At 49.0% G+C, this 27,086-nt stretch overlaps 1 protein-coding gene across 7 annotated transcripts in view; it reads left to right on the top strand.

Annotated features, from left to right (window-relative positions):
* The first annotated feature begins 3,868 nt into the window (after window positions 1-3,868).
* The window catches only part of LOC133251293 (core histone macro-H2A.1), an 81,807-nt gene continuing 58,589 nt past the window's right edge, over window positions 3,869-27,086 (top strand). For 5 of the 7 annotated variants that reach the window (XM_061423557.1, XM_061423554.1, XM_061423556.1 and 2 more), the window contains exons 1-2: window positions 4,319-4,409; window positions 14,546-14,750. In XM_061423557.1, the coding sequence (XP_061279541.1) occupies window positions 14,579-14,750 (172 nt within the window). In that variant the 5' untranslated portion in view covers window positions 4,319-4,409; window positions 14,546-14,578. Of the gene's footprint in view, window positions 4,067-4,318; window positions 4,410-14,545; window positions 14,751-27,086 lie in introns of those variants that run through there. The other 2 variants (XM_061423555.1, XM_061423553.1) reach the window with 2 other exon arrangements.

Raw genomic sequence — 27,086 nt, 5'->3', positions numbered from 1 at the left:
AAAAAGCAGGTGACGAGTCCTAAATGCAATAGAAACACAAATACATTTAATATTAAGTAGATATGGATACAAAGACTGAAAAGGAAGCAGTGGTTTTCTCCTAGGTATACTTAGGGTGATTTTTATGCTTTTGTGCATTTTTATTTTCCAAGTTTTACATACTGAGCATGCATTTATTTTGCAATTGTAAAGAAAAAAATCTGATGGAACACTCTGAGCCTGACTGGGGGAGAGGGCATGCCCCCAACATGGAAGAACAGGATAGACAAATTAGAGGGAAGAGAAAGGGGGTGTGGAGCCTTTGGGAGAGAGGAAGAGAGAGGGAATCTTGAACTCCCAGGGACAATATTCCCAGTGATTCTGTGAATGGCACACTGTGGAGGGATGAGGGGTGCGAAGACAGCACCGAGATCAGCTCTGGAGGGGTGAGGACTCTAACCCAAGGACAGTGCTGCATGACTTTGGGGACAAGAAGACCCACTCTGAACTGGGGGGGTGGCAGCATGGGGAGGATGGATACTGGGTGTGGAGGAAGGGCATGCCTAGAAGGGCTTTATTCAGGACTGAGTCATGAAAACTCAGGTCCTGGATGAACCTGGATTTGAACCCCAGTGCCAGCCTACCCCGGAGAAGGCAATGGGCCCCACTCCAGTACTCTTGCCTGGAAAATCCCATGAACGGAGGAGCCTGGTAGGCTGCAGTCCATGGGGTCGCTAAGAGTCAGACACGACTGAGCGACTTCACTTTCACTTTTCACTTTCATGCATTGGAGAAGGAAATGGCAACCCACTCCAGTGTTCTTGCCTGGAGAATCCCAGAGACAGAGGAGCCTAGTGGGCTGCCATCTATGGGGTTGCACAGAGTCGGACATGACTGAAGTGACTTAGCAGCAGCAGCAGCAGCCAGCCTACCCACTGTCTTAACCCCAGGATTTTTCTTAGCTCTCCGAATCTATAGTGCCTTCATCTGTAAAATGGGGGTAGAAATGTCCCCGAAATAGTGTGCCTGCTGGGGGCTGTTGTGAAACAGAAATGATGGGATATATCTGATTTGACACATGGTGAATGTGCAATAGGATGGAAGAAAAACCAGTCTTGTAGGCTTGATCCACTTCCAGGTCACCAGGGAAACCAACTTAGAGACCAAAGCTGGGGTCGAGGTGAGCGAATTACTTCTTGGTCCGCTAGGGTTGCAGATCTCTAAGACAATCTTGCCCCGTGTTTGGCCTTCAACATCACTTACGGACCTGGGGAGGAGGAAGCCTCAGGTCTGTAACGACTAGGGCAGCAGCAGGCTGTAGGTGTCTCCCCGTCTCCGCACACGCCTGGGCTTTCCTCCAGCCCGGTTGGTCTCTCCGGTTAAGGTTTCCAGGGGTACTGTACTGCTTACATTTCAGACCAGAACCTAGGCAATGTGGCAGTGCACCTAGAGGGTTTTTCTCCTGGAAGGAGACTGGTCCACAGCAGGCATTCAGCAAGTATTTGCTGAATGACTTACTGAGTCTGGCATCCTCCTGACTCGCTGTGGCCTACATGAGCCTCACCTGGTAGCTGGCCCCTGCAGAACTGAGGGACGTCCCCAAGGAGAAGGGAAGCACAGAGCAAAGGTGGGTGGTGGTGGTCTCTGTCCCTCTTCTGAGACCTCTCTGCAGCTTCCGTGGGGGAATCCTCACACATCCTTAATGCTTTGTTTTTAGACCCGAAGAATCATCATTTCTGCAGTTTCATCTCCTGTAATTCTCCTTTCACTCATTCCACAACAGCCTCACACTTTAAAAGTTGAGATATTATTGACATTATAACATTGTGTGAGTTTAAGGTGTACAACCTGTTGATTTGTTACACTTATATACTGCCATATGATTACATAGTTAACACCTCTAACATGTTACACATTACTTTTCTTGTGAACACACTCACTGTACTTTGATTTCAGAGATGCTTCTGTCTGCCTCATTTGCTGTTCCTGTGCTTAGAATACCTCCCCCGCCCAATCCCCCAGATATCCACTTGGCTTGCTCCCTCAATTCCTTGGGCTTCCTTCATAGCTCAGTTGATAAAGAATCCACTTGCAATGCAGGAGACCCCAGTTTGATTCCTGGGTTGGGAAGATACCCTGGAGAAGGGATAGGCTACACACTCCAGAATTCTCGGGCTTCTCTTGTGGCTCAGCTGATAAAAGAATCTGCCTTCAATGCAGGAGACTTGGATTCTATCCCTGGGTTGGGAAGATCCCCTGAAGGGAAAGGCTACCCGCTCCCTTCTTCCAGCCTGGAGAATTCCATGGACTGTATAGTCTATGGGGTCGCAAAGAGTCAGACACGACTGAGCGAATTTCACTTTCACTCAGTTCCTTAAATGTCTCCTTCTCAATGAGGCCTTTTCTAAAATTTGAAGCCCCATCCCAACTTATACCCCTATCCCTCTTCCTTGCTTTGTCATCGAGCCCAAGCTCATATTGCTTGCTACATGACAGGCCAGTAAATCGAGAGATGAGTTGTTGGGAGAAGGAATGGCGACTTATTTGGAAAGCCAGAAAACCAAGAAGATGGGGGACTCTTGCCTCCAAAGAACCATCTTACCTGAGTTAGAATTCAGGCTTCTTTTATACTAAAAGGGGAGGGAGTAAAGTCAAACATTTCCTGGTTCTGGTCAGCCTGGAAAGGGGATGTGTTAATTTCTTCTTCCAAGAAGCCATTCACAGGTGGGCCTGGTCAGGATATTTCCCTTGAGTTAAATCTTAAGACAGAGTTACCAGAAATGGGCCATTTTGTATAATTTAAGCTTATAGACAACACTCCTTTAGTGATTAACTTGTAATAGAACACAAAAGTTATTTCCCAGTTACAGCTTTATTTTTCTGTATTGCATTTACACCATCTGATACATCATCTCTTTTGCCTATAATCTTTCTTTCCCAGCTAGACTGCAAACATCTGGAGTTCAGGGATTTTTGCCTGTTCTATTCACTGCTTCATCTTCATCACCCAAATTGATGCATGGCACGAAGTATGACCACAGTAGTTAAATGAATTAATGAATGTATGAGTGGCATGTATTGGACACTGCTTTGCAGACTTTTGCAGTACAGTGTAAAGCATCGTGGTGAAGGGAGGTTACCAGCGTTGCTACAGGGGCAACCTGAGGGAAGGGAGTGGTCATTAATGACTCATAATCTTCCACCACCAACTCAGCAGCCTCAGAACAACTCTGCAGGGTCTGTATTATTATCTAAATTTGGTTCAACTGGGTGCTAATGCCTCCCCCCACCCCCTCCGCCTTTGGTGGATGGAGGGGAGAGGAGGAGGAGCCGGAGGGCTCTTGGGATGGGTCACTAAGGTCTTAAGGCCAAAAACCAATTTAGAAATACAAGTTGGGTTTTGCAGCGGCCCCCTCTTGTTGTTTGTCTCAATCAAAACTAAATTAATTTTTAAAAATACAGGGAAAGGGAAAATAATTAAAAAGCAAACAAACAAAAATGTGTGTGATGATAGAGAATCACTGTTTAGTAAATCTCAACTTGGGTCCAAGAGCGAACATTTGCTGAATCTAAGTAAAAGGCTTCCATGCAACAAAGCAAATCCAGAGTTCTAGGGGTCACTGCGAAGAACTCCAGGGGAGCCAGATGCACTACAGTTGGTCGTGGGGAAGACCAGGTTTGATAAGGGCTTGGGTCCAAAGACAGCGGGAGGTTCTGAGGTGCGAGGGAGGTTTGCATTGGTTGGGGAGGGGAAAATGCTTGCTGATAACAGCAGTTTTGCCTCCCGCCCTGCGTCAATGAGAAGGCTTCTAGAGATCGGCAGGGAAAGCCGCCCTCCCCCACCGCCCTCCCCACCCCACCCCACCCACTCCCAGTAGGCGCTCAGTAAGCGTTCCTCTAGACGCACAGGCTGGGACGCACGCTGGAGAAGTGCCTCTGCCCAGGGTCCCGACCCTTTCCCAGGACTTAGCTCAGGGCGAGTCCCCGGCTCGGGCGGGACCCTGCGTGCGGCGTCCAGGCCAGGTGACAGAGGACCAGAGCTGGGGCCGCCGTGCGGCCGGGGAACTAACCCACCGACGTCCAGGAGGTACAGCACGGAGGGCCCCCGCGCGCGCGGCTGCGGGCTTGGGGTCAAGGCTGGGGCGCCCAGGTGGCGCGGGAGGGGTGGCCGGACGCGCGGGGACGGGATGGGATGTGACGAGCGGCGCGCTGTGCATTGTGGGAATCCCGGGGCCGCGGCGACTGGTTCCAGTTCACTCGGCAGCGGAGCCGGGCGGAGGGGGCGAGCGCGGGGCGCGCGGGCGGGAAGCGAGGAGGTGGGCGGGCGGGCCAGCGAGGAGCGCGGAGAGAAAAGGCGCGAGCGGCCGAGAGGGCACAGGCCGGATACCTTGCTGCAGCTGCCGCTGCCGCCGCCGCCGCCGAGCCGCCCCGTAAGTGCCCCCCGGCCCTCTCGCCGCGCCGCGTCCCCGCAGCCCGGGTCCGGCTGCCCCGCTCTTCCTGCCGAGAGTGCATGGGAGCGGCCGGGCCTGGCGGGCACCTGGCGGCGCACTGCCGACTCGGGCTGCTGGGTTCAACGCGGCCCACGCCGGGGCCTCGCGCGCGCACGGGGCCCTCCCAGGCCCTGCCCGGGCCGCGCGGGATCCTCTGGTTTTGTTCAAAAAGCAAACCCGGAAGCCAACTTGTCTTAGAACCGCGTCCTCCTGCCCGCGCCTGGGCGCTTTTGTGGGCAGGAGACAGCCCCGGCTCGTGCCCCGGCGACCCTTCCTACAGCGGGCGGGCTGGACCCGAGGCCGGGGGAGGCGTCGCGGCGGGAGCCGGTCGGCCTGGGCCTGGGCGCCCGGGAGCTGTTGTGCGCGGAGTTGTACTTGGTGAGGCGCCCGCCCGCTCGCGAGTTGCCTGCCCGGGGCACAATAAGTGGGGCTCGAGCCCCAGGTGGCGGTGGTGTAGGCGTCTGGGTGGTGTGCTGGGAGAGTGGGATGGGGGTTTGGGGGATAGTTGCAAGAGTGGAACCAAGGCGGGGCGGGGAGGGATTTGTCCAGGGACTGGCTGGAGAGGGGCCACAGGAACCCCTGCTGCCCTCTCGTTTTGTGATCAGCCTTTTGTTTGCTTTGTGGTTGGGAGGTGGTGTTTGTTTTTGTTTTTTTCCCAAGGTAACTCCAGAAGGCTGTAGGCTCTTCGAGTGGAGAAGGCCAGGAGGGAAGTCTCTCGCTGGGGGGTGGGGTGGAAAGAGGAGGTGAGTGCGCAGGGTGCTGCTGGTCAAGTCACCTGACAACAGGTGTGCGGGACGGCGCGTGCCACCTGCACTAGTGCCGGGACCACAGATCACTCACGAAGAATCTTGTCAGCAGATTGCTTGAAACGTACTTTCCCGAGTGTGGAAATAAGAGACACATAGCTGAGACAAGCCTTAAATTCAACAATTACAGTTACCACGAAGTCCTTGTAAGACTTTAATGATCCAATAAACAGCGTATAAGAATAGACAATTAAGAGGGGCGCTCCTGCTAGCTTCTCTCTCTCTTCTACCTATGTGGTTTGAGGTTTCATCATTAAAGAGGGGGAAAGCGCTTTGTTCCAAGATTTCCTGCTCCAAGGACTCAGGAAATTTTGAAGTTTTAAATTTCAATGAGTGGGAGACTCTATTTGTGAATTAGATGGAATCCACCTACTCCAGGCCACCTTTAGATTACTGGTCTGCTTTCAGAGGCGTTATTAGCTCTGAAATGGACACTTCTTTGCTGCACCTGGAATTAATACCCATGTACACTACTAACCAAAGCTGGGCAGCAGCATCTCAGTCTTGCACAAGAGGCTCCCCAGTGAGGAGAGATGTATTTTTCAACCTATTTTTCTTTCTTCCTCTTCCTAAATCCTCAAGACTTTAAAATCTTATTTACTCTATTTTTAGGAGGAGAGTAGGAAATCTCTCCACTTTGTTACTGTTTTGATCTCTTACCATTGTTAATACTGATCCTTCGATAAAGGTATTTAGGAGGAGGGAGGGGGTTAAATAAGTGAAAATTGTTTGAGGCAGGGCCTTTAGAATGAGGATGGGATGGCTTACGTTTTACTAAACTTTGAGTTGTCTAGCCCATCACACACGACATTCTGTACTTCATACAACAATAAGTCACTGGCTTGGTCTATACCCAGTGGGCCAGGGTCAGAGAATGGTACCTCTCAGGCTGCCGTTTTTTCTGGTCCTCCAGATAGCAGATCTCTGGAAGACCCTTTCATCTCTTATTTCCAAGAGAGGCTTGGACTATATACATGAATTTTGGGACCTACCTCTAATATCTTCAAAGTTAATGCTACCCCAAGCCATTCAAAGGAGGTTTACTTAAATAAAAGCCCAAACTCACAAAAGCCCAACTTGACAAAACCCAACAAGAATCTATATGTGGTATTCATCAGAATGGCAGCAGCTTCTAGTTCTCTTTGGATTGTGCCCTTGGGTTTGTGTCAGCTTTTTCAGATCCCTGTTCTTGGGCTGGGAAAGGGCAGAGGTCAGTGGGGCCACGTCTGTCTTATGGGTCCTTCCCGAGTTCTGTAGGTTTAGAAATACATTGGGCCCTACCTCAGCCCTACCCTACCTCAATTAACCAAGTGGTTAATTCTTCATTCCAGAGAATTGTATAGCTTGTTAGCTTGGATCAAGCCTTCTAGATCAGTGCCTTGCAGTCTTCAGGGAGTATTTCTTGGGAATCAGGTTTCTTGGGGGTCAAGCACTAGGGACAGAACTGGATCAAGAAAGTGTCCAGTTTTGCCATGTCCCCCTGCCTCCTAGGAGGGGAGGGGGCTGGAGCTTGAATCAATCACCAGTGGCCAGTAATTTGGTGAGTCATGTCTCCTATGTAATGGAATCTCTGTAAAACCCCCAAAGGACAAAGTGCAGAGAGCATCCAGGTTGATGGACAAGTGGAGATTTAGAGAGAATGGCACACTTGGAGAGGGCGTGGAAGCTCCATGCATGCCCTTGCCTGCACCACCCTATGTATGTATCTCTTCCATCTGACTATTCCCAAGTTATATCCTTTTGTTAATAAACTGGTATGTAGTTGAAAAGAAAAGAAGAAATGTCGAGTTCTTACCCTTGGGAAGCTGACATGAGGAGCAGAAGGCAGGCAAGTGTCCATTGCAAGGTCAGTGCAGGAAGCCACAGTAGCTCTCATAGCAGCTCCCGGGACAGTAACCTAGCCAGGAGCAAGCCCTTACTAGGCACGGAAAGACCAAGTAAGAGTTGACTGGGCAAAGGAGGGCAGGTAGGGACAAGTGTTTGAGACCTGGCCCACTTGTGCGAAGTCTGAGAACAATGAGAGTAGAGATCACATGGCGGAACTGCCAGAGGCTCAGGAAGTCGTGGTTCTAGAGGGAAACTAGTGAAGCCAGAGGGCCAAACAGACCAAATCACAGAGGGGGAACCTGATCAGAAACACACTGAGGGATTTAAACTTCTTCCCAAGAGCAATAATAAGCCTGCAAAGGCTCTGGATAGGAGGAAGATGTCTTTTCTTGGGGATGCTTCATCTGTTCAACAAACATTGAATAGCTTCTAGATGCTAAGCCTGACCAGGGTCTTGCCCTACTGAAGCTCACATGTTCCTCTGATGGCCTTCCACTGGGGTGACTGTCTCCTAGTTGGCACGTCCTTTAACAGGGAGAGGAGGTTTGAAGGAAAATTTCCTTGCGAAGGAGGCAGGCAGTGCCATACCAACTATTGGAATGTAGTGCTGGTTCCTTTAGTGTCGCTCAGGATGCATACCACAGAGTGGATTTGCAGAGGTGAACATTTTAATCCCAGACTGCCTTCCTGCTAACTGTTCCTGCTTGTAGTAAATAACACTCTTCATTTTGGCTTTTGTTTTTTCCCACCACTAAAATCCTGACGCATGAGAAGAGTAAAATCTGCTGGAACAAAGTGTTCAGTTTAAGGTTTATTTATTAGCTCAATTTGTCCTTTTCTTCTTGTTTGCAATCCCTTGGTTCACTGAGGATGGACCGTAAGTTCTTTAGTAATCCCTTTCATTTTGTGGTATAGTGTTTTATGAATGGAGAGAGATGTTTTTCGTGATTGGCCAAAGTACCAGAACAAGTCTCTGTTCTGAGCCAATCAGAGTGCATCTTGTGAACCCCAGCTCTGCAAGTGATAGTTGTGTAGTATATCCACATGCCTCTGGGGACATGACAGCAGTGTCACTGTTAATCATTTGGTATGATGGGAGTAAATGGAAGAGAATGCTGTAAACAGGATTAGTGTCCTGCACTTCAGAATTGAGTGTCTCAGGTTTGCCTTGGTGATTCGAGTTGATGGGAAGGTGACAGATGCATGTGGACATGCGGGCACTTATCCTCTGGCAGGGAATGGATGGGGCATCCTCACTCTGTAACAGTGACCTGAGCGCTGATAGCTCAGATTCTTTCATCCTTGGGGGCCAGAGATAGGGCTGTCTGACCAGCAGCCCCCCAGCAGTTCTAATCAATATTTTGCTCAAGATCAATATGCACACATTCATTGCTTAGATATAAAAGACTTTACCATTGACCATTCCAATGGTTTCGTGAGTGCCCTGATTTTTTGTGAGTTTTCTAGGCGGCAGCTTTAACAGAGGTCAGCATCTTACAGATATGAGGAAGGTAAGTCTTTTCCACTGGTCTGTGTTACTGTGCCTGTCTTAACGGCAAAAAGGGAGATTGCTGGAGTCATAGGATGGTCACCGAAGGCCTCTGCATGCTCATACCTCAGCCATCAGGGAAATGGTGGTGGTCCCTTCTTGGGAATCCCCAGGGTAGCCCCACAAGCTTCCTAAATTTTGTGGGTCTGGTCTCCCACATGAATGGTCCCAGAGAAGCTCCTGGATTGGTGTCTCACTTGTCACATATGAGTCCTGTGATCCTTGCAAATGCAGCCCTCATTTTTGTCAAGAGAGCCCCCAGCCACTGTAACTTATCATTTACCACCCAGCTAGCACTTGAGGGCCTCTCAGGAACCAGACTGGAGAAGGCAATGGCACCCCACTCCAGTACTCTTGCCTGGCAAATCCCATGGATGGAGGAGCCTGGTAGGCTGCAGTCCATGGGGTTGCTAGGAGTCGGACTCGACTAAGCAGCTTTACTTTCACTTTTCATGCATTGGAGAAGGAAATGGCAATCCACTCCAGTGTTCTTGCCTGGAGAACCCCAGGGATGGGGGAGCCTGGTGGGCTGCCGTCTATGGGGTCGCACAGAGTCGGACACAACTGAGGCGACTTAGCAGCAGCAGCAGGAACCAGACAGGGTGGTAGGTTCTAAGAGATACAGTCAGTGAGCAGAGTGGCCTGGTCCATCCCATCAAGACAGGCAAGAACAGAGGCAGTGGTGATACAGTGTAACAAGTGTTAGGAGTGGGGTGGGTGGCTTTAGAATATTTGTATAAGTTGGATCCAGCGTCACAGTCAGGGAAGGGCTGGAAACTGCTTATAGAGAGCCGTTTATATAAGACTGAGAAAAACAATTGTGCATATTTCAGTGGTGGCTGAGGTTCATTAAAAGGGATTTCTCACTGGACTCAGGGGCCACTGCAGGAATGTCTACTGAGTAAATAGAGTGATTCAGCCTGGTGGAGCCCTCATGTGCTGGTAATAGGAAAGATGGGCCAGAGTTGGTTGGGTCTTGTACAAAGCCAGAGTCTGGGCATGGGGCTGCTGCACACTAGACTAGAACTGGGGGCCACCTGGCTCAGCCACTGCAGGGAGGCAGAGGAGGGAGCTCCTTGATCAATCTCATCATCAGAGAAATGTTGGATCCACTAGGCAGAATCGCCCCAGCCTGAGGGCAGGAGAGAGAGTTCCACACCGAGTGAGCGGCATGTCCCAAAGGGTGGAAGTGGGGATGAAGGTGGTTTGCGGCACACGGAGGAGCCAGTTGTGGTGCCCTTTTGGCGAGGAGAACAACAGTGTAGTAGGGTGACCCTTTGCCCTCCTTGCCTCTGTTCCCCTTCCCTTTGTTTTCTTGTCTGTCTTATTCACGGGATCCTCACAGCCAGGCATCTCATTTGTCCTGTGCTTTGAGGACAGATCACGATGTCACAGTCACATCTTGATCATTGAGGGGCTTGTTGTCAAAGACCTGCTTCTCACTGAGCCTGGCTCTTCTCTGTAGAGCCCCCTCCGCCTCTGTGTCTGCGTGAACTTTGGGTTTCTGCAAACAAGGTTCATGTCTATTGTGATTGATTTATAGCTGGAGGAGTTGCTGAGATAAAGACCACAGAGATCCCTTCAGGATCAACCACAAAATCTTCATTTCCTGATCTGATAACAGTCAAGCTAATGTTCAGTAATGAACAGATGCCAGGGTTGCCTGAAGACCTATCACTGTCTTCAAAGCATGTGGAACCCTCTGCAGGGCTGAGGGCTTCTGGTTTGCTGAATGGCTTGCCCTCCTGGCTGATGAATCCAGGAAGGAAGGACACAGTTTTGTCAGTTTGGCAGGGTACTGTTGCTGTTTCTCCTGTGAACAAGGTCAGTGCCCCAATGAGAAGCTGAATGCATGGGAAGCCACTTTCTGCATGACAAAGGACTGTCCACCTCTCAGAAAAGGCTTGACGCAGGACATGGTTCAAAGTAGGCTTTGACTTGTCACTCAGACCCTGGCTTCAGGGTCAGCTCTCAAGTTGGTTTGTCAGGTTACAGAGACTGGCTGTTTCCTCTTTTCTCTGTAGGAAATAGCTGGAGGACATTTTCCAACCTCTCTTGCAGTAGGTGTGGCCAGGTGACCATGTTGTACTTGGTAGGTCATGATCAGGAGTGGTGTGCTCCACTTCCAGACCTGCCTCTGAAAGCCGCCGGGTATTTTCCTCCATGGCCCTTTACCTCCAGTGGTAACCCCAAATTGTGCATTGAAGGGTGGGAGGAGTCTGGACCCATGAATCATCCTGCAGAGAAACACCAGTCATGGACTTTCCCCAGGTAAGAAATAAGAAGTAGGGGCTTATTTGTTACAGCAGCTGGCCTAGGATATATAGGCTCTCAGTGGTGGAGCTGTGACTTGAATTGGGTTAGTCTGACTTTGGAACTCAAGTTATTAATCGCAGTGCTCAGCAGCCACTTATGTCACAGTTACTCTTCCCACCCTGCCTCCCCATGCTGGTGCTTGGCCGTAACCGACCTTGTCTCCTAGACTTCTGAAGAGCAGGATGGACCTGCCACACTCGTGGATTTATCTGGAGTTTGCACCGCTACAAGGCGATTTTCCAAATGATGTTTTTAAAATCACCACATATTATTGGATATCATGAAGCTGCGTGGCTCAGTTAGAATTCTTTCATAGCTGTGGCTACAGTTCAGGGATTTACTGCTAGAAGTGCAGCAAGAACATGAGGAGGGGGAAGGAACAGAACTTCCTCAGGGCAGTCTTGGGGAGGGAATGAAGACTCAGGGCTGTTTTATCAGAGGAGTCTGGTTCCAAATGAGACCTGAAGATGGCTCTGACGTTTAAGCACTGATGTATAAGGTCTTTCTTGGAACCTGGGGATCTGCACATGACTGCAGCACCTGGCATGGAGTAGGTCCTAGTTGAGTCGAGCTAGGGAGGCAGGCACACGTCGAGGTGCCAGGGTATGTACTGTGGGAATACGGAGCAGTGAACAATCCAGTCCATGGTCGGGACCAAGAGAAGAGGTTGTGTGAGCATCAGTTCAGGTTTGGCAAGAGGACGAAGGGTGTTTCAGGCAGGAGAAGCAGCGTGTGTAAAAACATTCTGGACATGGCTTCACAGGTCAGGAAGTCAAGGGCAACTTGGGCATCTAAGCCCAGGCAGGGGTGATGGGAAGCAGTGCTGAAGAAGTAAAGGATGCTGTTTGTGGCTGGCTTGGGAGCTGGAGAGCCAGCAAAGTGGCAGAGATCCTCTGGCATCCATGGAGAGAGACTAGTGCTGTGGAGAACAGGCGAGGAGCAGGAGCTGAACCAAGGCAGGGAGGACAAAGAGACAGGAAGAGGCTTGTGAAGTTATGGAAGTGGGTTCAACGGAGCCTGGCTAATGACTGGGAGCTGTGGAGGTGGGCAGAGAAGTAGGGACAGACTGGCCCCCGATTGGTAGCTTGATGCATGATGTTGCCACCGCTGGGGCTGAGAAACCCACAGGAGTTCACATGGGATTTAAAAGCAGGCCCTGCTGAGGGCAATCAGAACAGAGCCCTGGGGCTCGGCTGCCAGGTGTACACTGGGATAGGGACTCGGGAGTCACCAGCTTGTTGACTAAAGACTCTTGGCTCGAATCAGAGGGGATCCCCAGGAATGTTACTTTTGAAGAATAGGCGTGTCAGGTCCCTGGGTACTAGTGGCTCCTGTCTGGGACAGGACATTGTCCGATTCCCACAAAGTCAGCCCCAAACATACCCAGGCAGGTCCACCCAGAGACAGAGCTGGAGTCTGTGCACCAGGAAGAACAGGGCTGAGCTGCATAAACCATCCCTGGTCACTGGCCTCTCCTGCTGGAAGAGGGGAACCATTAAAACTCTCAGTCTAAAGGTCTGGGGTTAATCTGTGCAACATATTTGTATTAAAGCCAAAGACTGCTGGGAGCCCAGATCCAACTTTTCCCTACAAACACATGCACACACAAGTACAAATACCATTTCCTGCTCAGAGTGAGCGTGGGCACCTGTTTGCCAGGAATGTTTTAAAACAGAGCTCATTACAGAAGAAGTGGAGCCAACTATTTGTTTCAGAAAAACCAGACCCTTCTGGGACTCTTTAGCAATCAATGATCAATTAAGACTAGGTATCTCCCTTGACAGGGTGAAATACAGGGTTCTCATCACACAGGCCTTGAGCCCCCTTAATTCTGATGAGCCTGTCAGAGTACCCAGAAATTCTGCCTTCTCCTGTTTTGGCCATCTCTGTCAGGCCGACCATCCAAGATGGTCTTGAGGGTCATACTGATGTTAGATGTGGACCATGTATATCTTGAATGTAGGGTCGGGTGTCAGGAACAAGGACTCCTAACGTTGTGACTTCCACGGTCACAGAGATAGGGACTGTTAGAGCCGGAGGAGCCCACACTGGAGCTTGACCTCAGTTTACCAGTAAATGGGAGACCTGACTGTTTGGTTCAGTGGTCTGAGCATCTGTGTCTTCCAGGGAAGTCTTGTCTGGTGCCCTGGAACAGGCTAGGGCCTCTCACAGCCCCTTCCGCAGTGCCCTGCACTGGTTTTTCACAGTTCCCATTTGAGTGACTGAGGGTTATGTAGTATTTCTTGTGCCCACTAGCTCTGGGAGAACAAGGCCCCAACTGCCTTGTGCATTGTCGTCTCCGTCCCAAGCGTGATTCCTTAAGTGCATACGTGAATGACTCGATGCTCCTGGTAAACGTCTGCGACCTTGCTGTGTGGTACTGCGCCAGGAATACAGTCAGGGGCAGCCTTTTGAGACCTCGTGGTGTGACGAGGGAGAGAGGGCGGGGGAGTGTGTATGTGCGCACGTCAGTGCCGTGGTGTGAAGCACATGGGAACCCAGAGGACGGAGCACGCGGGAGGGTGGGCAGAAGGCAGAAAAGCGTGAAGGATAGAGGAGGTCCCGGCTAAAGGGCATGACTACTGTGGAGGAGGACATTTGGGGGTACTCCCTGTGTTTGCGTTTAGACCTCAGGAAGCACAGGTGAAGCTCGATGGGTGTGGCAGGCCTAGATTTCTAGGGCATTGCATGACAGGCCAAAGGTTCTGATTGTGTCTTGGGAATTGTGGCAGCAGGGAAAACTTAAGAACAGTACCACAGCATACTCAGATTTGTGTGCATGGAGACAGCTCAGCCAGTGGAGAGCAGGTGGATTAGAGTGTGGCCTGTGGTGGGAAGACCTTTTCAGGACCAAATGTGTGATTATTTGGTTAAAATAGTGGTGACCTGGGTCCAGTTACAGTCGGGGTGGAGAAGAGAGGACCCTACAAGAAGTATGGGGCATTTTGGATGGTGAGTGGGTCGGAGAAGAAAGGAAGGACTCTCTTCTCTGAGGACAGGCCTGACTAGCAGTCAGGAAGTGCTCAGAGGGCCTCATATTCCAACCTGGCTGCCCGATTAACTCCTGTGGGCAATTCTTGCCTCTCACAGATAAAGGACTGCAAGGGAAAGAGGCTGCTCTCATCAAAGAACCTAAGTGTCTGACTTAACGTCTTCATTGTAGAGGCAGGTGACATAGTTTTCTTTTATCAAGTGTTCAGCAAATGTATCAGCCCTGGTCTCCAGTGTATGAAAATACAATTATTAAACAAGCATATAGATCTCAGCCAAGAAACCCCATTTTCTTTTACATCATGTGGCATAAAGGCGAGGCACTTAAGAGCAGTCTTTGTTAGAGTAACGTTTAAATGGAAGTGGCTGATAAAATTGATGTCATGGTATAAAATGTGAAAAGCTAAGCCATTCTTTTTTCCAGGGCTGAAGCACATGGGTGGAATGCAGAAACTGGGCTCGCAGGGCTCCGCGACTGTAGGCGGTGGCATCTGCCAGCACAGCCCGTTTCTTCCAGGGCCAGAGGGTGTGGGGAAAGGGGAGATGTCCCCAGTAATCCTGACCCGAGCATTCACTTGCCTCCACAGTGTACTTGCTGATCCATCTCCAGGGCCACCGCCATGTCCAGCCGGGGCGGGAAGAAGAAGTCCACCAAAACCTCCCGGTCCGCCAAGGCGGGAGTCATCTTCCCCGTGGGCCGGATGCTGCGGTACATCAAGAAAGGCCACCCCAAGTACAGGATCGGGGTGGGGGCGCCCGTGTACATGGCCGCCGTCCTGGAGTACCTGACAGGTGAGTGTGCCTGAGTCACTGTGGACACACAGCTTCCAAGGATTGGGAGGACCTTGTTCATTTATTTTGAAAATGTTCAAACCTACGGAAAAGTTACAAGAACAGTGAGTGCACATTTTTACCTAGATGCACCGTCTGTTAACATGTTGCCCCACTTGCTTTATCTCTCTCCACTGTGTGTGTGTGAGTGAGTGTGTGTGTGTGTGTGTGTGTGCATGTGCATGCACACGTATACATTTATTTTTGGCTGTTACCTGTTTGGTTGTTACCTATTATAATAATGTCTGTTTTGAAATTTCCTCAATTGTCCCAATAATGTGCTTTATGATTTTGTTCTATTTTCTTTCCTGATCCAGGATCCATTTTAGGATCATACGTTGCATTTGTCTGTCAGGTTTCTTTAGGTTCATTTTAAAAAATTCCCTAGCTTTTCAAAAAATCTCTGATGACATGGATGTTTTTGGAGGGCACAGGCTAGATATTTTGCAGAATGCCCTTTAATCTGTGTGGGCCTCAGGCTTGGATTCAGGTTAAATGTTTTGGCAGGAGAATTCCGTAAGCGATGTTGAATCCTTCTCTGGCATCGTGTCAGGAGCCCCTGCTGTGGGTTTGTCCTGTCACTGGTGATCTTCACTTTGGTCATTGGATTAAGGTGGTGTCTGTGCATTTTTGCACATCCTGGATCTCAGCTTTTCACCCATGGCGTTAGCATTCCTTGATGATCTTATTACCAGGATCTGTTATCACTAGGGTGGTTATAAAATAGTGGTTTTTCTATTTCTGTCCTTTCTCCTACATTTATTAGTTGGCATTCTTCTGCTAAGAAGAGCTTTATTTCTGCCCTTCCCTTCTTTTTTTTTTCTATCAATGCTGGTTCGTGGATTTTTAGAATTTAACATGTTAATGTACTGCCATGTCTTTACTCAGTATTTTGGTCACATTCTCAAATTTGACCTTCAGGCTGGATTTTATGCCCTTCTTCCCCCTCTCCATCACTCTGTACATTTCTTTTCTTTCCAACAAAATGAGATATTCTCATCTCCTCCTGACCTTCCCCTGTCCCAGTCTAGTAATCAGCCATCCCTCTGGGGCGAGGTGGCGGGGGGTGGGGGGTCCTTGGTCCTTTTCCCAGATAAAATGTTGTTGGTCTTATTGGTGACTCCATAGCAACTGTGGGAGGTCAGCTGGGCAGGATTCACGCCCACCCCCCTGCAACCCCAGCCGCCATTTTTAGTATTGAGGAAACCAACCTCAGGGCATAAAAAGATTTGCCACGTATAACCAGGAAGTACTTGCAAAGGGGCACATCCTGCTGTCCCTTTGTAATGCTTTTACCAGTTTTTTCTCCATACATCATCAGGGCAAGTGGCAGGTGGGGACAGCTATCTCTCTAGAGAGAAAGGAGAGACTGACTCAGCAAGACAAGGCTGGGTTGCTCCCTGCTCTCCCAGCCTTCTCGTTAAGACAAGACCCAAGGCTTCCCCTCACAACCATGAGGGTTCTAGAGTTTTTGTGTTCTGTTAAAAGTGTCTAGGCATAAAAAGTATTTGGGGTTCTAGTTATGAGGCCCTTGCACGTATTTGGAACTTGGACCCTGTGCTTGTCAGAGACTCATAGGTGGCATGCCTGGTAGCATGACATAGGCATGGTTCTTCTCACTATGCAGATGAGGAAACAGAAGCCCAGAACATAGGTGTCACACCCAGGAAAACCACATGTAATGCTGGCAGTTGGCCAGGGAGACCAGGGGAGAAGCCACTGGGTGGGACCCAGAGGAGACTTTTAAGGTCTGGCTCAGCAGTTTACTGCTCTGTGACCCAGAGAGAGTCATTTAACCTCTCCGGATCCCAATTTCCTTTCAACTCATTTGGGGACAACAGTCACTGGCTTTACCAACTCCAGGCTGCTGTGAGATCCAAAGGGACTTTGAGCACAGTGGGGAAAGTTGACATGATGTGTAAATCCTGCCAACCTGTGTTTCCTGGCTCCCGAATCCTATGATGCCCCTGGCACAGGCATGACACTGGGATGTTCACAGACGCATTCATTAGGTCAAGTACCACAGCAGTTTCATTTCTTCCATCAAGCTCCCTCTTGTTAGTTAGCAGGGCATTGGCGGGGGCATACTGCTGCTCCATCACGTTTGAGGCAAGAGCTGTCTGTGCCGCACAGAAAATCTGTATGTTTTCCTTGTCTGTGTCTGCTTGGCTCTGAAACTGAGCTCAGCGCACGTGAGGGCCAGGTCAGCAGGTTTGTTCTCATGGGGGCCGGGCACCTTGACCCTGAACCCCCCCAACTGTGTCCATCTCTGACTGTCCTGGGTTCAGTAGTGGTCCGAAAGTGGGGTGGGAATGATCAGGGCAGTCCAGTGCTGGAGCTGGCCAAGTCACTGAAGGCAAATCCTTACTCTGGCACTAGCCATGTTAACCCCTGTGTATTAAAAAGTAATACATATTTTGAAATTTTACCAAGTCCTTCCAGAAGAGCTATAGTTAGGTGAATCTGAGCCGTCTTCTCTGCCTACACACAGTGTTGAGTCATTGGAGTGACCACTGCCCGGGGCCCTGACTTGTCATCTGGTCAGTGGGATGGGGCCTTGGGAGACGTCCTGGGCCCTCAGTGCTATACTTGATCACTGCTAGCCACTTGTTTCCGGTTGTCTGATGGGCAGGAGCTGAGTTTCAGGAGCGTTGCTGCACTCCACCCGCCCTGCCCCGCCATGACTGCTCTCAGGAGTTGATCCGTCCTGAGCCCCTCGGGCTGGGCTGTGGGAGCCCATCTGCCTGCTCAGAACTTGGGCTTTGGTCCCTGAGAGAGAAGCAGAGGTGGCCCAGCTCTCTTTCTGCTCTGCTGTCTGCTCCTGTTTCACAGAAGACCCTTTCCAGTCATTTCACATGCTTACTGAGTACCTGCTCTGTTCCCGGCCCTGTGCTAGCTCCAGAGCACAGGAGTAGCTGGGGCAGAAATAGTCTCTGCTCCATGGAGCTCATGCTCTAGTCTGGAAGGAAGAACCAGCCAACCCAGATGGTTCCTGACTGTGCCAAGGGCTGTGGAGGCTGTAAACAGGCCAAGGAGCCCCAGTGCCTGGGGGCCTGGAGGTGAACTGACCCAGGAGGGTTTTATTTGAGGAGGAGACATAATCAGCTGAGACCTGGAAAGGGAGATGGTGCCAACAAGCCCTGTGAGGGATAGGAAAGAGCTCTGCCACCTTCACAATGTACCTACTGGGTGCCAGCCTCTTCCCAGAGCTGGGAAACGCTAATGTAGCTTCGGGCTCAGACACTGTGCTCCAATACACGGCATCTGAGCAAAGTGCCACCCATTCCACAGGTCCTCAGGAGAGCTGCATTGTGTCCAGTGCTGAGAGTCAAGCCAGAGCAAGACCTCCCCCGACCCCTAGAAGCTTTGTCCAGAGGTAGGCACAAACCAGGAAAAGGCGGTGATGATGCAGGAACACACGTGCTGAGATCAGGCTTCAGAAAACTTTTCCTGGAGGATGTGTGTTAACCTGCTGACCAGAGCTGCCCTGCTGGTCTAGTTGTCACCTGAAAGGTCCCCTGGAGGATTTGTCTCCTTCTCTGACAGGTGGCACACAGTTGCAGGCACGGTGATGGGGTGCCACCCAGTGCTCTTCTGACATGGCTTGACCTGGCCTCCTATAAGAACACTCTGGTGGAGAGTTGAGGAGGGGTCTGGATGCTCGGGTGCCTGAGCTGCAGGGCCCACCTAGGGCCAGGTAGCTCTGGAGCAGGGAGCTGACATCTCCGGCCAGCCTGCGGCACCACTTGGGGTGCCATGCTGTCCAGTAGAATCTGGTAGGGGCAGCAGAACCAGGTGGTTAAGCCTAGGGACCCTGGTGTCAGAGCTGCCATTTCCTCATTATGGCCTAGGCAGCTCACTCACATCCCCAAGCTGTAGTTCTGTTATCTGTGAAATGGGGGTTACAGTGAGTGCTATGGACTTACTGTGAGGTGGGGATGAGAGGGTGCGTGCAAAGTGCTTTGTTGTGTCTGCACAGTGTAAGTGCCCAGCTGTTAACCTGGTGACATTAGGGTGACGGCAGAGAGGGAGTAGTCCTGCTCTGGCTGCTGAGGTGACCGAGGGCGCCCACTTGCCTTGGGGATGCTGGTGGGGCTGTCCCTGCCCACTCGGCTGTGGGATCCTTAGACCAGGCACCTGCAGAACGCCCTGGCTGTTACAGGCCTACTCCCTCTGGTTTATTTCAAGCTGCCATCTGACTCCACTTCCTCAAGCTGGCTTAGACAGTAAACGATCTGCCTGCCAATACAGGAGACTCAAGTTCAATCCCTGGGTCAGGAAGATCCCCCAGAGAAGGGAATGGCAACCTACTCCAGTATTCTTTCCTGGAGAATCCCATGGACAGAGGGGCCTGGTGGGCTACGGTCTATGGGGTGGCAAAGAGTTGGACATGACTGAGCAGCTAACACACACACACCCCTAAAGCCAGACTCACCCTCAACACCAAGGTGCCCTGTTACCAAACTCTTATTCTGTCTGGTGTTGAAAGCTACTTCTGTCTTGAGCTCTTGGCATGCTCATGAAAACCTTGAGGGGTTTTCTAGTTAACTGGGAGCTGAGCATGCCCAGCCCTAGGCCTGGGTTAGGCCAGAGCTGAGGCCAGACCAGCACAAGAGCATCAGGACAGACAGCAGTCCTGCAGACCAGGGGCCATCAGAGTCCAGATAGACGATCCCCTGTGAAGAGCATGTCTTCAGGGGTGAGGGACCATGGAGTACTCCTCCTTATGGTCTGCTCCAGGCTGGGGTGCTTGTGGGAGGAGGATGGGGCCTGCGCTTCTCTGAAACTTGAAGCTGGCATCTGTTTCTCCTCTTGGGTGCAGAGCCCAATCATCTGCCAAACTTAAAAGGGAGAGGCAACATCTGGAACAGGCTTGAGTCTGGCGACCAGACAGCTCCTTCCCCAGCTCTCTGTGTGCCTGGCTCTGCAGCCCTGCTGACTCTTCCCAGAGTGCCTCCCAAGGAATGTTATGCTGTCTGCTGGGCTTCCCGGTGCCCCAGCACAGTCCATTCTCCACCCCAGGGCCCTTGACCTTCCAGCCAAGTGGTGATAGTAGCCCCAATTCTCAGGTTGCTGTGAAGATTGGTATTGCATCTTATGAATTTCGCCAGCATTCTTAGTAAACACTGAATAAATTATAGATAAAAAGAAGTATTATCATGGGGAAACTGAGGTAGTTTCTTTGAGGCATTGTCTTTGCTCTGGTATTACTGTGGTACTTTTTTTCTTAAGTGATATTTAGAGGAACTTGAATTCAGTTCAGCTCAGAAAGCCTCTTTGGAATCTCTTCCCTGTGCCCAGCACAGCCCTGCTCAGTGCTGGGAGGTTTAGGAGATATGAAATAGGAACATGTGACGTGGTTTTTGCCCTAGGGAAAGTTGATGTTGGGAACACACAAGTCCATAGACCAGTGGCAATGCCAAAGAATGCTCAAACTACTGCACAATTGCACTCATCTCACACACTAGTAAAGTAATGCTCAAAATTCTCCAAGCCAGGCTTCAGCAATACATGAACCGTGAACTTCCTGACGTTCAAGCTGGTTTTAGAAAAGGCAGAGGAACCAGAGATCAAATTGCCAACATCCGCTGGATCATCGAAAAAGCAAGAGAGTTCCAGAAAAACATCTATTTCTGCTTTATTGACTATGCCAAAGCCTTTGACTGTGTGGATCACAGTAAACTGTGGAAAATTCTGAAAGAGATGGGAATACCAGACCACCTGATCTGCCTCTTGAGAAATCTGTATGCAGGTCAGGAAGCAACAGTTAGAACTGGACATGGAACAACAGACTGGTTCCAAATAGGAAAAGGAGTTCGTCAAGGCTGTATATTGTCACCCTGCTTATTTAACTTCTATGCAGAGTACATCATGAGAAACGCTGGACTGGAAGAAACACAAGCTGGAATCAAGAGTGCTGCTAGAAATATCAGTAACCTCAGATATGCAGATGACACCATCCTTATGGCAGAAAGTGAAGAGGAACTCAAAAGCCTCTTGATGAAAGTGAAAGTGGAGAGTGAAAAGTTGGCTTAAAGCTCAACATTCAGAAAACGAAGATCATGGCATCCGGTCCCATCACTTCATGGGAAATAGATGGGGAAACAGTGGAAACAGTGTCAGACTTTATTTTTTGGGCTCCAAAATCACTGCAGATGGTGACTGCAGCCATGAAATTAAAAGACGCTTACTCCTTGGAAGGAAAGTTATGACCAACCTAGATAGCATATTGAAAAGCAGAGACATTACTTTGCCAACAAAGGTCCATCTAGTCAAGGCTATGGTTTTTCCTGTGGTCATGTATGGATGTGAGAGTTGGATTGTGAAGAAGGCTGAGCGCCAAAGAATTGATGCTTTTGAACTGTGGTGTTGGAGAAGACTCTTGAGAGTCCCTTGGACTGCAAGGAGATCCAACCAGTCCATTCTGAAGGAGATCAGCCCTGGGATTTCTTTGGAGGGAATGATGCTAAAGCTGAAACTCCAGTACTTTGGCCACCTCATGCGAAGAGTTGACTCATTGGAAAAGACTCTGATGCTGGGAGGGATTGGGGGCAGGAGAAGAAGGGGACGACAGAGGATGAGATGGCTGGCTGGCATCACTGACTCGATGGACGTGAGTCTGAGTGAACTCCGGGAGTTGGTGATGGATAGGGAGGCCTGGCGTGCTGTGATTCATGGGGTCACAAAGAGTCGGACACGACTGAGCGACTGAACTGAAGGGGCAAGTTAAAAGCACTGGAGTCCTACAGTGGGGGTGGTAGGGGGGATGAAAAGTATATGTGGAAGAGTAGAAAGCAAGCATGCCATGACTAGATGGATGCAAAGCACCCTGGGTCAACATTGCTCAAACTGTGTTCAGCAGAGCCCAGGTATTTGGTGAAATGTAAGAGGTAGTCCACCAAAACGTAGGGCTCTGTGGGTGAAACTGGGAGATGGCTGTATTCACATTCCCTGTTTTGAGATGGATATGTGAATACCTTTTGTTGAGTTCCTCAGTAAAGCAACTGGTTTTAGTTTGGGAACCACTGGGAAACAGCTTTCTTTACTGCAGCATGTTTGGGAGCCTTTAACATGTGGGTGTCCTTCTGAATCCCCAAGGGGAGAAACTTAGATATATAGTGGTTCCCAAACTTTTATCAGAAAGCCTTGCAAGAAACAGCTATCCTATAAACACCTTGCATGATGTAGTGTGGGGACACTGGTGGTTTAGGATGTGAAAATGGGACCATGAGGAATGCCAGCTAAAGAAGCAAAGCTTAAGGCACCATGGAGGATGCTCTGAGGTCTGGCTTGTGGCACTGAGGTGCAGAGCTTGTCTAATAGATCAGGAGGGCTAGGTTTGCCGCCTCCATACAGGGCTCAACACGTTAGAAAGTGTTCAGCATTTGTGCCGTGAGGCTGTGGCCTGGGGACGCTGTGTGCTTATTCTGCTAAGCTGAACCACTCACTTGCTGACCTGGGGAGGGCCCACCACTCTTCAGGGCTGTGCTCGTCACTGAGGTGCCAGATGAGAGTCCTTGCCCACTGGGCTTACCCTGGAGGGAATTGCCTTTGGAGTTGCTTACCCAACTCCTGAGAGGACAGACCTGGTTCCTGGTCATCAAATCCAAAGGGATGTGCAATGACATCTTTTTTTGGGTGGGGGAGTCTAGAGACTGCTACATAGCCTGATCACACAGCTGCCAACCTGCCTCCTAGGATGTAAGCCTGTTTGCAAAAATCAAATCTATTCTCAGTTGATTTCTCAACAGTAAGGAGGATGGGAATTTGCATCTCAAGACTGAATGTCGACACTTTGTAATAAGTGTAGACCCTCTCAAGTTGATCACTGTGAGAGATCTGTTGATTTGGATACCCTGCTCTGGTCTGTTTAAAACCTACGGTCATAGTATATTTCCACCTTTTATAGGATAAGGCCATGCCTACAATTTTTTTTTTCTGTCATCTTTGGCTCTAATCTACAAAATAATGAAGACATCCAGGTTTGCATATTCTTCACCTACCAGTCCCTTTCCATTTCCCCATTCCCTGCCCCTCCCCACACCCTGTGTTTCAGACCTCAGTCTTCTCTCTCCTATCTCCTGCTGGTGACCAGGAAGGACCTCCACACACTTCTAGCAGGCACCTGGCGTCTCTCTCAGCAGGTGCTCCATTCTGAAGCTGTCTGTAGGTACTAGGCTAACCACGGTGAAGTTTTCAGGGTCAGGTCCTGACCTGGGGAACAAGCAGGGTTCACCCAGGGGACCCTTATGGCCACTCTGCAGACTGGATGTGTCCTAGCCCTTGTGCCTGACTACATCCTGTAGTAAAACCCCAGGGAAAAGGGATGGTGTTAAAGATACACCTCTGCCTCATGTTAGCTAGTAAAGTGATCATCCTCATCCAGGTTTTCAGTTTGCTTGCTTTCTGATCTATAACTCAGGTCAGCTGTTGCATATCCCTTTGGTGGTATTCATTGTCTGCATTCCATCCCTGCCCCCCTCTCTTGTAGGTATGACAGGGAGAGGCCTCCTCTGTCAGCAGTGTGCCCTGTTACACAGATATTCATTTCAACAAACATCCATCACACTTGGCATTTCTGGCCTGGGAAAGAAAGGATCCGACAAGCCTGGAAGATTAGGGTAGGAAGAGCCTGCAGTTGGCTCTGTCACTTACCTGGCCTTTGTTACTGCTTTCCTATCCGGAACAGCCAAGTGTGTCCTGTACTCACACAGCTAAAAATAGGGTAGGGAGAACAGGACAGGCTGGCTCTGTGATGCTCGAAGCCCTCTGAATGGCTGTGTCTCTCGCTTGTTTCCGTGGCCACCCAACCTTAGACTTAAACTTCTGGCCAGGACCCAGCTAACTCTTCTTGCTAGAGACTTCATGTTTTCCTGAGGCTCCCAGAACCCCACAGGGCTTACTGTTCTGCAAAGCCTGTCAGCAGATGAAAGTGGGGTCTCAGGGGGACTGGATTTTAATAAGCCAGAGGGTTACAACCAGAAAAAAATCGGAAACACAGAAGTTGAAACCCCAGTGTGCTGGGTACCCAGTGTGTGCAGACTATATTTAAATGTATGTTCCCTTTTCCAGTTATGTGAGTAATTTATGTCTGAAAATTTAAGAAGCGAAAACTCATAATCTCAGTGCCTAGAGATAGCAGCTGGCACCGAATGCCTTTTGTGTATATGTGTACATGCACAAAAGAGAGTTAGATTTTAGTCTGTTTTTATTAACATCTGCTCTTGATCACTGTACATGATCATATGAAGCAAATCATGAAGTCATTAAGCGGGGAGCTACGTTGGCAGTCCTAGATGATTCCGTGGTGGATGAACCTTCAGGAGGTGCTTGGAGAAGCAGCAGTTTAGCATTTGCCATTTCCCTGGTGACTTGTTGTCAGATGGCCAGCTTGTTAGCTACCCAGGTAAGTCGGACCTCAGGGCCGAGGCCAGGCGTGGAAAGCACTGAGGAGTGGGGCACCCTAGTGCCCCGCTTCTCCATCCACAGAGGTGGCATCCTGCAGCACAGCTTGAGGACGCGCTTCTCCCAGGGCCTCCTGAATCTGCTGCAGAGGCCAAAACCTGAATTTTTATCTGGTCCTTCACCCAGTCCTCTTAAGGAGGCCATGCGGTTGTCCAGGAGAGTGTAAGTGTGATCTGGGCACCTTCACAAAACAATGGCCCCATGTTCCGTGCTCTCCCAGCCCTATGGGTTAGACCAGAGAAAGGAAAGATCTCATTGCTTTCTTCTGCAAATATTTTCTCCTGCTCTGTGACTTATCTTATTCTCTCAACACTGTCTTTCACAGAGCAGAAGGGTGTTTTTTTTTCTTTTTTTTTAATTAAAAAAAAAACTTTCAATTCTTTCATGCATTGTGCCTTTGGTGTTGTATCTAAAAAGGCATCACCGAACCCAAGATTATCTAGATTTTTCTCCTATGTTATCTTCTAGGAGTTTTATAGTTTTGCATTTTACATTTAGGTCTCTGACCCCTTTTGTGTTAATTTTTGCAGAGAGTGTTAGGTCTGTGTCTGGATTCAGTTTTTTGCATACGAATGTGCGATTGTTCTACCACCATTGGTTGAAAACAGCTGCTTTCTTGAAGATAAGCTGCGTGGCCTAGTAAACCTCAGTGGTCAAGGAGTCTCGCTGTTACTCCATGATTTCTCTTTGAAGGGTGGTATGCAGCTTTTCATTTCTGTCATTGGGGTCTGCATGTACTTAGATGAGTTCTCATGAGGGGTTCTGTTTTTGCCTAGGCTAGTGGGAAGGCTCAGAGCGCTACAAAACTGATTCTGGATGTGGGCAAGGAAAAGTGTGTGAGCCAAAATGTGCATGCCTCTTTCACTTCAGGCCTTCTGCCTGGGTTCACTTTACATACATACATCCTTTAAAATGTCATTGACTAAGGTCTTCTGGTGGTAAATTTTCTCTGATTTTGAACATGTCTTTATATCTTATCCATAAAGTTTTTAGCTGTTATTTCTTCAGTGTCTCTAGTCTCTCCCTATCGAACGCAGATTAACGATTTGTTAGTGGTTTTTCTAAGCTCCATATCTGTTTATCTCATTCATATTTTTCATTTCTGTCTTTTCAAATTACTTTCTGGATAATTACTTCAGGTCTGTCTTGTAAAACTATCTCCCACTTTACTAACTCTCTCTTCAGCTGTGTCTTATCTGCTATTTAATTCAGTCACTGAATTTTTAATTTGTTTTGTTATTTTTTAGTCTAGAAGTTCTGTTTGGTTCTTTTGTGAATGTACTTGGTCATTCCTCATGATATCTTGTTTTCTCTTCATTTTCAAATTTTTCTTTGTATTTTACACATATTTTTCTTTGTATTTTACACACATTCTTATGTATTTATCTGAATAATTCTTTTTTCCCAAGCTTTGTTAAGGAATAATTGACAAATATAATTGTATATATTTAAAACGTACAAAAGTGATGACTTAATATGAGTGAAATGATTAGCTATTTTATCTGAATAATTTTAGTATCAGAAATTTTTATGAGACTGTTTTTGCTGGATTTTGAGTTATTGTTCAGAGTGTCTACCTCTCTTCAAGGCTGCAAAGGAATTCCCTCATGCTCTTGCTTAGTACTTTTTATGGTTTAATTTTTTACATTTTTACTTTGACCCATTTGGAATTTTTCCTGATATAGTGTGAGAGAGGAATCAGCTTAATTTTATTTCATATGGTTACCCATTTATCTCAACACAATTAATTGAGTATTCCAGCTTTTCCCCGATGATCTAAGAGGCTGCTTTTATCATACGTGAAATTTCTGTATATACATAGGGCTATTTCTGGACTTTCTTTTGTTTCAATGGTGTGTTTATCTTGTTATGCATTTTATAAGATGTTTCTCATATCTGGCAGGTTTTTCACTGTTTTAATTTTTAAATATAGAGAGTAATTATTTTCTTTGGACTTCCCTGCTCACTCATTTGGTAAAGAATCCACCTGCAATGCAGGAGACCCGGTTCGATTCCTGGGTGGAGAAGATCCCTGGAGAAGGAATAGGCTACCCACTCCAGTATTCTTGGGCTTCCCTGGTGACTCAGATGGTAAAGAATCTGCCTGCAATGTGGAGACCTGGGTTTGATTGCTGGGTTGGGATGATCCCCTAGGGAAGGGAACGGCTCCCCATTCCAGAATTCTGGCCTGGAGAATTCCACAGACAGAGGAGGCTGGTGGGCTACGGTCCATGGGGTCACAGAGAGTCAGACATGACTGAGTGACTAAGCACGCAGCACATTATTTTCTTTAATAAGTAATATATACCAATGGTAAAAATCATGTTCCCCAAAGGCATACAGTGAGACATGCATTTCTTTCCCTACTCTTTTGCACACCCAGGTCTCCTCCCAGGGGACAATCAGTACTGCCAGTTTCTTATATATGCAATATATGTTTCTAAATATATTCCTCCCCCTTTTCATTTTGAAATACATCTAGAAAATGTAATGCCAAAAAATAATAGGTGCATGTGAGATGCAGAGACTGATGTGTGTACGTGTATCTGAGCCCAAATCTGAGGGTGTTTCATCTGCCTCTAACCTGCCCCAGCATCCCTGTTCCATCCCACCCCCCAACCCCCACCCCCCTGAGCCAACCTCACATCCTGACTTGAGACTGTGAAGGGTGGCCTGCCTGGATCCTGGGCCATCCAGGGGCTAATTCCCCTGGGGTGACAGCTTTGTAGTTCACACTGCAAGCCATGGATCTTGAGTGTTTGTTCTAATCCATGAAACCAGGCCAGTGCCTCAGAGAGTGTCCCTGCACTTCCATCCTGCATCACCCTCTGA

The sequence above is a fragment of the Bos javanicus genome, chromosome 7 (assembly GCF_032452875.1).
Source record: "Bos javanicus breed banteng chromosome 7, ARS-OSU_banteng_1.0, whole genome shotgun sequence".
NCBI lineage: Eukaryota > Metazoa > Chordata > Mammalia > Artiodactyla > Bovidae > Bos > Bos javanicus.
Note: the sequence above shows the minus strand (reverse complement) of the source record. Positions and strands in the feature narration are given on the sequence as shown.